Source organism: Vombatus ursinus, unplaced genomic scaffold (assembly GCF_900497805.2).
Source record: "Vombatus ursinus unplaced genomic scaffold, bare-nosed wombat genome assembly UNPS02014848.1, whole genome shotgun sequence".
In the NCBI taxonomy this organism is placed as follows: Eukaryota; Metazoa; Chordata; class Mammalia; order Diprotodontia; family Vombatidae; genus Vombatus; species Vombatus ursinus.
Window position 1 is genome coordinate 1,475,155 of NW_020954626.1, and position 13,752 is coordinate 1,488,906.

Consider the following 13,752-nt stretch of genomic DNA (forward strand, 5'->3'; position numbering starts at 1 on the left):
CTCCAGGGCCGGTGCTCTATCCACTGTACCACCTAGCTGCCTCTGTGACCCCATTCTTGGCAAAGACGCTGGAGTGGTTTGCCATTTCCTTCTCCAGCTCATTTTATAGATAAGGAAACTGAGGCTGCCCTAAAAAAATATAAACTAAATATAATTATGAAATTCATTATGGGAAAATTTATGATCCTGAGCATCTCCCGTAGATGAAGACAATATTTTAACAATGGAACCACCATTAATCCATGCTGTGTTTCTAGTAGATAACTTTCACCCAACAGCCAGGTGGTGCAGTGGATAGAGTGCTGGCCCTGGAGTCAGGAAGATTCGTCTTTCTAAGTTCAAATTTGACCTCAGACACTTACTAGCTGTGTGACCCTGGGCGAGTCACTTAATCCTGTTTGCCTCAGTTTCCTCATCTGTCAAATGAGCTGGAGAAGGAAATGACAAAACATTCTAGTATCTTTGTCAAGGAAACCCCAAAAAGGATCACAAAGAGTCTGACATAACTAAACAACAACAACTTTCACCCTAAGTCTGTGCTTTTGCCAAAAAAGTTTCAGAAATGAATAGATATCATTCTAAGATGACAGAAATTTTAGTTGCTACTCAGTTCATTTGTTAATAAGCATAACAATCATAGTTAAGAATTTGTTAAGCACATCCTTTGTGCTAGGTACTGTGCTGGCTACTGGAGATACAAAGATAGAAGTAACAATCAGCTTAAGAAGCTGACGTTAGGGGCAGCTAGGTGGCGCCATGGATAGAGCACTGGTCCTGAAGTCAGGAGGACTTGAGATCAAATCCAAACACCTAACACTTACTAGCTGTGTGACTTTGGGCAAATCATATCCAGTTGCCAGGGAAAAAGAAGAAGAAGAAGAAGCTGACATTATATTTGGGGAGAAAAACACATCTATATAGTTGTATATATAAACTATGGGCAAAATCAATCTATGGTGATTTTTGAAGGGAAGGCACTAGCAGCTGGACGGATTGGGACAGGTTCCTCACAGAGAAGGTGAGCTTTGAAGGACCCTGGAGTTCTAAGAGATTGGGAGGAGGAGGCAAATGTGCTTTCCAGGCATGGGAGAGAAGGGCACATAGAGGGGAGATAAAGTATCCCATATGAAACTTCAGGAAGGTCAGTTTGGCTGCACCGTATGAAGGAAAGTAATGTACAATAGAGACTGAGATGGGGCGAAGAACCTGCAGCCTCGAGGCCACATATGGCCCTCTAGGTCCTCAAGTGTGGCCTTTTGACTGAGTCCAAATATTATGGAACAAATCCTTTTATTAAAGGGATTTATTCTGTGAAGTTTGGATTCAGTCAAAAGGCCACACTTGAGGACCTAGAGGGCCACATGTGGCCTTAAGGCTGCAGGTTCCCCACCCCAGTCTGGGAGTTTCCAAGAGTGATTATGAAATAAGATCAGGCCAAGCCAGACCAGACCCTACCCTAACCCCACAGATACATAATGGAAAGTGACAAATGTATTACCACAAATTTAGGCAGAAATTAACCTGCTGTCTTTCCCAAATCTAGGTGGAAAGGGGAAAATGTGGCAACCACGGAAGTCGCCGATATCGTGGGACTGGTTGACTTTGTCCAAGAAGTTAATGTTTATGGCGTGCCTGTACCAGGTACGTGCAAAAACCATTTGAAAAACTTAAACTAAACTTCTAGACAAATGGAACATAGTTTTAACCCTGGGACAGAATTTGCCATCTATTCCCTAAAAACTATCCAGCGAAGCAGTTCTTTTCTTTCAACCTTGTATAGGGACTAGACGCAGGTCAAATGTGGCCTCAGAACCCGCAGATTCCCCACCCTGACCTAACCTCTCTCTGAGTCTGGTTTTTTTTTTTTTTTTTCATTCTGTAAAATGAGAGGGTTGGAGTAGATGACATTCAAAATCACTTGCAATTCTAGAATAGGGGAGAAGTCTGGGGGAAAAAAATCGAGAAATGTTTCCTTTAACTTTTCACACCTAAACATGAAGGCAGAAGAGTAGAGCAAAGAGAAAAGAGAGAAAAAAGGTCCCTTTCCTTCCCACCAGGTCTGCCAGGCACACGACTCACTGACTCACCACCCCAAGTTATTATTCTAGGGCATAGTACCATTCATTTATCTGCCTCCCTGTGAGCAGTGTTTTGCGATTCTTACTTGTTTTGCAAGCAAGAATCCAAAGTTCTCTTTTTCCCTTAAGCTGGAGTAAGATTGATATTCTAATGATTAATGCTTGATGTAAGCTTTGAAGTTTGCAAAACACTTACCTCAAAGTTGTAGAGGTAAAAGGTGCAAATATTATTATGTGTTATTATGGCCATTTTACCTCTGGGGAACCTAAAGCCTTACAAGATTAAGTGACTGACCTATGGCCCCACACACCTGAGGCAGGATTCCCAAGGAGGCCTCCTGACTCCAAATCTAGTAGGAGAGCCATCAAACTAGGCTGCTTCTCAAAAACAAACAAATAAACAAACAAACGTTCTAGAGTTGCCCTTGTCTGCCAGATCTTCATTTCATGGTAGGAATTATAACTGTGTCCCAGGTAACTGAGATTTAAGAGAACCTAGAAGAAAAAGAATCCTAACATAGAAGAGAATATACTTAGGTAGCTCATTAAATCTTAGCCTACCTAAGTATTAACTGAAATATAGTGTTCAGATTATGGGAATTAATTGTTGTTCAGTCGTTTTTCAGTTGTGTCTGACTCTCCATGACCCTATTTGAGGTTTTCTTGGCAAAGATACTAGAGTGCTTTGCCATTAACTTCTCCAGCTCATTTTACAGATAAGGAAACTGAGACAAACAGGGTTAAGTGACTTGCCTGGCATCACACAGATAGTGTCTGTGTCTGGATTTGAACTCAGGAAGATGAGTCTTCCTGACTGCAGGTCCTGTGCTCTATCCACTGTGCCACCATCGAAATCAATAGTCCCATTTTATTCTCATAGGTGTTATAGAAAAAGAGCTTCATTTTGAGACAGGGGATCTGGGTTTGAATCCAAACTCTGCTATTTACTACTTGTGTGACCTTGGGCAGATACTAAACCTCTCTGGGTCTCAGTTTCCTCATCTGTAAAGTGAGGAGGTTGGCCTCACTTTCAGCTCTAGGCCATAAATTTAGGGATGGAGAGGACCCTAAAGGCCATCTAGTCCAATCCCTTAACTTTACAGATGAGAAAACCAAGGCTCAGTGGTTTTCCCATGACCCCATAGACAGCAAGTTGGTACATCATCTCTTCCTCCTCTTCCTCCAAACCCAATATTTATACTACACCTACCTAGAAGACCGTGCTCAGGGCTGTCTCACAGCATTATGAGGTGACTCTAGGTTCTTACAGGCCATACCAGTGACACACAAGTTCTAGGAGCTCCTGGAAAAACTTCAAACTCAGGTCTTCTGATAAGGACTGTCGTGTGAGGACCAGCCTATTTTTTCTGAGTTCCAGGCTTATTCTCAAAGGTTAGCCCACCAGAAAATGACTTCTTTGGCCACAGCAACTCTGTGTGTGTGTGTGTGGGTGTGGGAGTGGGTGTGGGTGTGGGTGTTTTAAGTTTAATGGTATTTTTCCCCAGTTACGTGTCAAGAAAATTTTTAGCATTCATTTTTATGAGATTTTGAGTTCCAAATTTTTCTCCCTCTGCTCCCCTCTTCAGAAAATGGTAGGCAGTTTGATGTAGTTTATACACGTGCTAGCATGTAAAAATATTTCCATATTAGTCACAGTTGTGAAAGAAGAAACAGATCAAAAGGAACGGGGAAAAAAACTGTGAGAAAGAACAAAGTAAATGAAAAAAATATGCTTCAATCTGTATTCAGAGTCCATCAAAGTCGCTAGGGCTGTTTAGCCTAGAGAAAAGGTGATTATGGGGAGACATCATTTTTATCTGCATTATTTGAAGGAGTTGACTTGTTTTGGGGAACAGACCTGGAAATCAGAAAGGCATTTTGCCTCAAAATAAAGAAAAATAACTTTACAACAACTAAGAATTTTCTACAGTACAATGAGCTGCCTTATTGTGGAGTGAGCTCTCCATCACTGAAAGTATTTTAGTGGAAGCAGGATAAATGATCCATCATGGATTTGAAAGAAGGGATTTCTTCCTTGGATGGGAGGTGAGACTAAATGACTTCCAAAGCCTCTTCTAATTCTAATCTTCCAAATACCAGGGTATATGTTACCTGATCTCCAGTCCCCTAGAATTCAGTCCAGGTCTAGAGTCATGGTAAAAACACAGGTTGCCACTGGACCCAGATGGCTCCAGAGGAGAGAGTGAGGCTTGCACAGCCCTCCCTCACTTAAATCCAATTCACTTGCAAGTCATAGCATTATCTTCCTGATGTCTTGGTTTCCTTCGAGAACAAAGGACAAACAAAAACAACAGGTCTGGACCATGGCATTTACCCCATCTTGAGTCATGCTTAATCTAACAGATCCTTGAGAAGCCTTGTTAGGTCTGGAGCCAACATGGAGGTTCTTACCTGCTTTGGGGTAGACTTGGCAAGGCTTTTTTCGTACTATCCCTAGCACAGACTTGAACTAGGAGTGATGCAGAACCATTCCCAATGAGATCATCTCTCTGGCCTGGACCAGAACCGGACTGCCTCCTGGGAGGGCAGAGCTGTTAGTGTATACATCCTCTTCCCTATTAGAGAGTAATAATTTACATTTATAGGGTACTTTAAGGTTTGCAGGACACCATATCTGCATTATCTCATTAGAGTTTCAACAATCCTTATGACGTTATGTACTATTCCCTTTTGTAGATAGGGAAAGTGAATGCCTCTTCCTTCTCCAGTCCCTCTTCTATTCAGCCACTACAGTGATTTTCCTAAAGTAAAGGTGCAGTCATGTCACACACACACACACACTCACACTCTCTCTCTCTCTTAATAAATTCTGGTGGCTCCCTATTGTTTTCTGGATCAAATACAGAATGTTCCAAATTCAAAATCCTTCATAACCTAGCCCCCTTCCCACTCTTCTTACACTTTATTTCCCAACAGTACTCATTGATCCAGTGACACCGGCCTTCTGACTATTCCACAAACAAGACACTCCCTCTCCCAACATTTTCTCTGCCTGCCCCCCAAGCCTAGAACACTCTCCCTCCTCATCTCTGCTTATGTCCTCCCTGGTTCTTTTAAGTCCCTACTAACCCTGTCATTTGTCCTCTTTGAAAAGGAAGAATGAATAACAATCTTGTACAAGAAGCGTTTCCCAGCCCCTTAATTATTTCCTATTTATCCTGTATTTAACTTGCTTTGCATATATTTATGTGTTGTCTCTCCCATTAGAGTGTAAGCTCTTTGTAGACAAAGACTGTCTTTTGCCTCTTTTTTGTGTCCCCATCACTTAGCACAGTGCCTGTTATATACTAAGTGCTTAATAAAGGTTGATTGATTAATTGATTAACTCAGAGAGGTTAAGTGACTTACCCAAAGTCACACAGCTAGTGTCAGGTGGGATTTGAACATAGGTCTTCTTGGCTTTGTCCAACACTTTCTACTATTGTCATGGTACCCTAGAGAAGCAGAGGGAACTATACTAGTGTACTCACTCTACATGCAATGTATCTTCATTTCTTCTTCTTCTTCTTTTTTTTTTTTTTTTCAATTAACAAGCTTTGGAGAGATATTTAGGAGGTTGCTAAGAATTGTCTTAAGGCAACTACCTACCTGTAGAAACCAAAAAATAAAGTGGGAGGAAAGAGGGTGCTAAGCTTAGCCTTCCTCATTCCTGGTGTTTCTTTTTTGTTTTCTACCATCTTTAGAGAAAGAGATAAACACACAATCACCTTGGGAGAGGTTTCCAAAGCCAGGGCCCTCGTGACCAAAGTAAGCTTGTTTCCCCTTCTCTCTGATTACATATAAATAGTTCAGGGAAGTAGAACCGACCTCCCCCTGGAACTGTAAGATTGGGTAGAAGCAATATTAATGCCCAATTAATATGGGTCTCACAAGAAAACAATGATAATTGTTCTAAAAACACTTCTCCATTTACTGTCCTGCCTGGTCAGGAGGAAATAAATGCTATTAGGATGGTAATTATCCCAAACACTTCTCTGCTTTCTGCCTGCATGATCAAGATAAATCCCTTGCTCTTAGGCCTGGTTTTCTCTAAAAGAATGGTCACCTTATTGTATTAACTTGCTTCACTATAAGGGCATAAAATAATCCCATCTTCTGCTTCCCCTTTATTCCCCACTCCCCTTTGTTGTTGTTGTTCAGTGGCGTCAAACTCTTTATGGCCCCATTTGGGGTTTTCTTGGCAAAGGTACTAGAATGGTTTACCATCTCCTTCTCCAGCACATTTTACAGATGAGGAAACTGAGGCAAACAGGGTGAAGTGACTTGCCCAGGGTCACACAGCTAGGAAGTGTCTAAGGCCAGATTTGAACTCAGGTTTTCTGACTTCATGCCCAGCATTCTATTCACTGCGCCACCTAGCTGCCTCTATGTAATTCTTACATAATTCAAATTCACAGCTTCCTTTATAGTATTATAGCCTATTAGTATTGACAATAAAATTTCGACTATGGTAATCTCTCAGTTATCCATAGCAATTGGAGTGTGTCAATAACAGTGACTAATTCCTATGTAATCCCAAAGCTTCATTTTATCCAATGACTGGGATTTTTTCCCTCAACAAACCTTCCATAAGAGCTGCTAATGAAGAGCCAATTTGCCTGGTTTGTGTTCAAGTTTCTTTCTTCTGTCCAGTCCTTCCCTCTAGCAGAAATCCTAACGAGATGTGATATAAGAAAAACTGAGAGACATAAAACAGAATCTGAAGTCCTAGCCAGCTCACAACTAGGTAGATAATCAGTTTGCTGAATAATTTGGTATACTAAAGACAAAAGGCCAAGGTTTCCCCACTGCATTGGGGCCATCTCCTGTTATCCTAATCCAGGGGTGGGGAACCTGCATGTGGCCTTCTAAGTCCTTGGGTGTGGCATTTTGACTGAGTACAAACTTTACAGAACAAATCCTTTCAGTAAGGAGATTTGTTCTGTGAAGTTTGGATTCAGTCAAAGGGCTGCACTTGGTACAAATTTTACAGAACAAATACTTTCAGTAAGGAGATTTGTTCTAAGAAGTTTGGATTCAGTCAAAGGGCCGCACTTGAGAACATAGAGGGCCACATGTGGCCTCGAGACTGCAGGTTCCCCACCCCTATGCCCTGATCTATATTTTGCCACTCACTGGACCCACGTGGCTCTGGAGGAGAAAGTGAGGCTGGAGACTTTGCACAGCCCTCCCTCACTTAAATTCAATTCACTTGCAAGTCATGGCATCATCTTCCTGATGTCATAAAAAGATCTATGAAAGCTGGTAACTGTTCAATGAATGCTGGTTTAAAAGCCCATTCTTTTAGTCATTCAAATACTTTCCCATCATGTGTCAACAAGCATTGTTATACTACTGGTCATTCTTTCCCCAGGTCACGAGGGTCGAATAGGGATGGCATCCATCCGGGTGAAGGAGAACCATGAGTTTGATGGGAAGAAGCTCTACAAGCACCTTGCTGACTACCTGCCTAGCTATGCAAGGCCTCGATTCATCCGGCTTCAGGTATGAATGCCAAAGAGGCAAGTGAGCCATTACTTTTCCTAAGGGAAATCCCAGGAAGACCCTGACCCATCCCTTTAAAGTGCCTACTTGGCCTGAATGAGGTCAGAAGAATGGATGACCACTTCCCCTTTTGGGTCAAAAATGCATTGGTTTTGCGAGGAATAGAAAACATAGGTCTGTAACTAAGTAGTTCTGAAACATAGATTCCAGTGCCTGTCTGCCCAGCTAATCCCACTAAATGGCAGACCATAGTTTATTCATTTGGAAATCTCTGCTAGAGAAAGGCTTACCTAAAGACTCACTATGCTAGCTTAATTCAATTTGGTAAGTATTTATTAAGTCCAGGGTTCATGACCTTTTTTGTTGAACCCCTTGGGCCAGGGGTGGGGAACCTGTGGCCTCAGGGCCACAGAGGCCACTGGTTCCCCATCCCTGCCTTGGGCAGTCTGATAAAGCCTGTGGACCCCTTCTCAGAATAATGGCTTTAAATGTATAAAATAAAATACACAGGATTACAAAGAAAACCAATTACATTGAAATATAATTATCAAAACTTTTTTTTTTAAACAAGTTTATGGACCTCCAACTTGAGAACACCTGACTTAAGCAGCTCACTGTAGAGGTTTAATATTTCTTGCTTCAAGCACCAAAGCAATGAAACATCTGATAAGATCTTTTGACTTTGAACGATGGAAATTTAACTGTACAGGTTCAGTCATTTGGATCCATTCTAGACTTAATATCTATAACAGAGGAAAGAAGGTGGATTCTTTCTAGATTGCTTTCAGGACCTTAGCTGGGTTAGCCAATGCTATTAAAGAAAAAAAAGTAACAAAAAGACAAGTGAGTGTCCTGGGACCACTTGTACCTAGGTTACAAGATTTAGAGTTGCAAGGGACCTCACATATCATCTAGTCTAACCCTCTCACTCACTTTATAGATGAGACTGAAAGATTAATCGACTTGTCTGAGGTCGAACAATTACTTATTCAAAAAATTCTATATACCGAAGACTTGAAGAATCTATGATTTCAATATGGAAGACTCCATCCATAGTGTAGGTGGATGACTGTAGGCAAGTTGATTAACTTCTCCATGCCTGAGTTTCCTCATCTGTAAAAGAAGGGAGTTGTGCTAGAGATTTCTGAGGTGTTTTTTTCCAGCTCTGAATCTAGGATCTGGAATTTGGAATCAGAGGTCCTGGATTCACACCCCAACTCTGCCACTTATTCATTGTGTGATCCCTTGACTATCAAAGGCCACACCAGTGGAAAGCCTACTTTGGCAGCTCCTCCCAAGCTGGAAGGGTTTTAAGTAGAGTCTGAGGACCAAGATAGAGATGTTCAGAGAGATTCAAACATAATTCTTAAACCATTTACTAAGTTATAGAGAGTTTGCCATCTATATTGGTGGGTGTAGTACCAACTCTGAGAAAATTATAGTTCCTTGAGGTCTGAATTCCCATAATTGGGTGTTTCTATTGATTAATGAAAGGTACTGGAGAAGGGGCAGTTAGGTGGCACAGTAGATAGAGCTCTGGCCCTGGAGTCAAGAGGACCTGAGTTCAAATCCAGCCTCAGACACTTACTGGCTGTGTGACCCCAGGCAAGTCACTTAACCTTGATTGCCTCCAAAAGAAAAGAAAAAAAGCACTGGAGAGTACTAGATACAAATCATCCTAGGGAGTTGGAAAGCTAGATTGCAAGTCCCGCCTCTCACAAATGCTGTCTATATGACCTTGGGCAAGTCACTTAACCTCTTAGTGGCCCCAGGGAACTATCTAAGATCTTAAGTTAGAGAGTTTGCTTTGAGAGAGGTAGTTTCCTCATCCAGGATTTCCCTGTTTCAACAAAATCACAGGTGTATTCCCTATTCCAAATATCTAGTACATTTCCAGGCATATAGTAGGGATTTAATAAATGCATAAACAAATTATTGGGTGTTTTTCAGGATATTATTGAAATTACTGGAACTTTTAAGCACCGTAAAGTGATGCTTGTGGAGGAGGGATTCAACCCTGCTGTCATCAAAGACGCCTTGTATTTCTTGGATGACACGGAGAAAATGTACATCCCTATGACTGAGGACATTTATAACTCCATAAATAATAAAAGTCTGAAACTCTGAATGTTTCTAAGACAGCAACTAGGCCACAATCTCTGAATATACCCATTTCAGCATTTGTTATAATCCAATTTTAATTCGATTGAAAATTAGAAAATACAATTTTCTATGAACTGACGCCTACTGTAAGGGAAGATGCTTTTTTGTTGTTGTTTTATGTTTTTTTCTTTAAATTTATCTGAACTTTTGCAAATGCAAAGATCTAGAGTTAATTTGTTTTTAAATTTGCACCTACTGTTTGTATTTGCAAACTGGATTTATTGAAGGGAGGGGGGGATTTATTTTTTTTTTAAATCATAATAAAACAGATCAACATTAAAGTGTGTGATGGTGCTATTTCTTATGTTCTTTATCAGCTTTATTCCAAATATAGCCCTTGTGTCAGTTGTATCGATAACATAAAGGACTCCAGTTACTGTTCAGGGGTATACCTTTGGAATGGTTCAATCTCCAAGCCAGAAACCTAGGGAAATTGTTGTCCTGGGTATCCCAGGAGGTTGACACTAGTTCTTCCTCATTGGCAAAATTAAGCTTTAGTCAAATCTGGGTGTTGTGCAGATGAGCCAGTCACAATTGTCCAGGGCCCAACAATGAACATTTCCTAGTATTTTCATTTCTCAATGTTATTTGCAGTTCTGGTTCATAGCCTTAGGGAGGCTGCAGTTCATAATATATATAATATATAATAATATATATATTATACATATAATATATATTCTTTAGCCCTTAGCTGTGCCGTTGTAACTGCTCCCACAAAGCCTAATACTGGCCAAGATCCTTTCTGGCAACCTTGTTCCAGTGATGTTGGTTGGCAAAGTTCTATTGACTGGTAATAAATCTCCTTGGTATTTTCACTGGGGAGATATGGAACTTCTCCAAAGTCAACCTGGAGATTAGCGACTTTGGGCTAGTTCTTTTCCCTTATGTCTGGCTGCCAAAACAGCGATCCTACTCCCACCTGACCACAGATTCCTTTATGGGACCATGGAATGAGCTGCTGTATAAAAGAGTTCCCTATCACTAGAGAGGGGCGTTCAAGAAGAGGCTAATGACAGTTTGTCAGGGATACCCGAGCTGTCACCACATTTATAGGCCAGGACTGAAATGTCACTAGAATACTGAAATTTTTTGAAAGAAATGCTTTTAATGATACCCAAGTTACATCCTTGGGATCTACTTTAGTATCAGATAGTTTACAATACTGTATAGACTCTGGTTATGGGCAAGCCACATTGGACAAGGTAGTCTCCCCTAGAAAAAGCCTTGTAGCATTTTCTTGACTGCAGCATGGCACAATCTCCAAGTCAGGAAGACCTGGGTTCAAGTTTGACCAATATAGGCTGTGTGAACCTGAGCAAGTCACTTCTCAGTACTCTCTAGCACTTCCTAAATTGCGGGTCAGGGTGGTGACCCACAGTTTAAGAAGCCCTGCTCTAGGCAACGTAATAAGTCCCAGCCCAAGCTTCTGTTGGACATTGTTTGGGTTTTGATGGTTCGTAGTGAGTGAGAATAGCAATTATTTCTGTTCTGGCCAGAAATCCTGAGGGTCTTCCCCTCCCAGACTGACTTTTTTTTTTCCTGAGTAGGTAAAAAAACTGTCTTTTGCCTCATTTCTTACCTAGCCTTAATTACTGAATGAGTGCTGCCTTAGTCAAACTGAGATCTGTTAAAGACCTTACCCTAAAAAGGCCAAGGTCTCCCATTACTTGCAGGGCCATCTCCAGTCATCCTGATCTATATCTTGCCACTGGACCCAGATAGTTCTGGAGGAGAGAGTGAAGCTGGTAACTTTGCACAACTCTGCCTCACTTAAATCCAATTCACTTGCATGTCACGGCATCACCTCCCTGATGTCATAGTCCTCTTCAGGAAAGAAGGACAAACAACATCAACAACAACAAGACTACAACTTGAGGAGAGGTGTTTCTTACAGCGATGAAATTGGTATCCAATCCTTTTTCCCCATCCAAGCTCCTTCAGGTAATTTAACCAGGTATACTCAGCACTAGCAGTTTCTAACTCAGTAGAATCACAGATTTACAGCTGAAAGTAACCTTAGAGAAAATCTGATCAGACTCATCCCACACACCCCCCTACCATTTTGTAGTTAAGTAAACTGAAGCCCAGAGGTAAAATGATTAGCTCTAGGTCAAATTAGATTTGTGGAAGAACCAGAATTTTAACATAGATATCCACCATTCTTTCTACCATACCACATGGCCTCCCAAGTGAAGAGACAAGGTTTGAGCAGTCATGAGAACAGGGAGATATCTTTCAGGACTTGAAAGCATGTACGATGGTCACACTATACCAGTACCTGACTATAGATGTTCATTTTGGGAGAGACTACTACATCAAGGGTAACCATTGGGACAGCATTCATGCAAAGGGGGAAAAGGAAAGAGAAACTAAGATGGATAGAGTTATCAGCTGTCAAGATAGACACTGAGACACAGTGGTATTAATTGGAAGGAGCATGCCACCTAACAATGGTCCTTAATATTTGTAAAGCACTTAGCACAGTGCCTGGCATACAATACATGCTTAAAAAATGTTTGTTCCTTTCCTTCCCTTCCCTTCTTATTAATGATTAAAAATATAAGGCCATTTTTTTAAAAAGTTCCCCTCTTACAAAGGTGGAAATTCCCATTTTCCCATTATTTCACCCCACAATTCATATACAAAGAATTAAAAGTATCATTGACCAATAGTGTGGACTTTAAAAAGCCTGCAGACAGAGTTGATTTTTGCATCAAGGATTAGTAGAGATGTGGGGGTTGGCACAAACAGAGGCTAGCATATTTTCAAGGACATGTGATAGTGCACTGGAATACTGAGAGGTAATCGTGATTCCCCAAAAGCATGATATCCAAGGAAAGCCAAGACAAAAGAATAACATCAACACTATTGGTGGAGCCATAAAAAAGTCTATTAATGGTCATGATTTTTAAATTGCTCCAAATAACTAGTCATAAGGGAAATACAATTTATAGTCTATAACATTATAAAAGAAACCTTTGAAAATTTAAGAAATATGATCAATGTAATGACCAACCATGACTCCAGAAGCCCATGAATGACTCGTACTTCCCACCTCTTGCCAGAAGTCATCAAATCATGAAGTCGTAGAACTAGAGTTAGAAGGGAGCTCAAAGGTTGTCTAATTCAGGTGATGGACTAGACAGCAGAGCAAGGCAGACATTTTCAGTTTTGCCGATACAATACAAATTTGTTTTATTTGACTATACTTATTTGTTAGAAGGGAGGGCTTTGCAGGGGAAGGCAGGAAGAAAGTTCTAGATGTGAGAGAGGGTAGTAATGTGTAAAAGAAAAAAAGCGTGTCAATGAAATATTGAGATGCAGAGAAAAGACCAGAAAAGAGTTTAGGAAAATAGACAAGGGGATGGGGGAGGGGGAGCAGTCTGGGAACTACATTAGATTTATTATAGCATAAATATCTTTATGTATAAATACAAAACATTAATACATAAATATATTTCATACTATATAAACATAATAAACGGAATATTTATATATAATATATTAAATATAAATGTATAGATGTTTATGTATTTATATATATTAAAACTTCATGTAAAAGGTTCATAGCTTCATATACTACCTTCTTTTTATGTTCTTTATATATGAAAATGATAACATTTGTTATTTGTCAAGTTCACAATAATAAGAAAGAAAAAACTTAAAGAAATCTCCAAGAAGCTTCAGGGAGAGTCATGGGGATACTGTAACCCTTGGCATTTGCCCATTTCCTTGGTTCAGAATGACAGTCAATTTCATAATCGACTTCATATACAACATTGCATCTCATGTTTCACTGCATTTGTAATGGCTGCCCTGTCCCTTCTCCTCCCTCAGCCCCCTCCACCCATGCCTGGAATGCACTCTATCCTCACTTCTGCCTCTTGGAACCCCTGATTTCCTATAAGATTCAGCTCAAACATCATCTGTGTGAGATCTTTTCTGGTACATTTCAGCTGTACTAGTTCCTCCCCCTTTCCCCATCCACAAAGTTACCTAGGATATC

General features: G+C 40.6%; 1 protein-coding gene across 1 annotated transcript in view; it reads left to right on the plus strand.

Moving 5' to 3' along the window:
* Nucleotides 1-9,994, plus strand: part of SLC27A2 (solute carrier family 27 member 2) — a 66,975-nt gene extending 56,981 nt beyond the window's left edge. Inside the window, exons 8-10 of the mRNA XM_027840853.1 lie at nt 1,544-1,641; nt 7,453-7,583; nt 9,534-9,994. Coding sequence (XP_027696654.1) covers nt 1,544-1,641; nt 7,453-7,583; nt 9,534-9,710 — 406 coding nt within the window. The 3' untranslated portion in view covers nt 9,711-9,994. The remainder of the gene's footprint in view (nt 1-1,543; nt 1,642-7,452; nt 7,584-9,533) is intronic.
* The last annotated feature ends 3,758 nt before the right edge of the window (nt 9,995-13,752 follow it).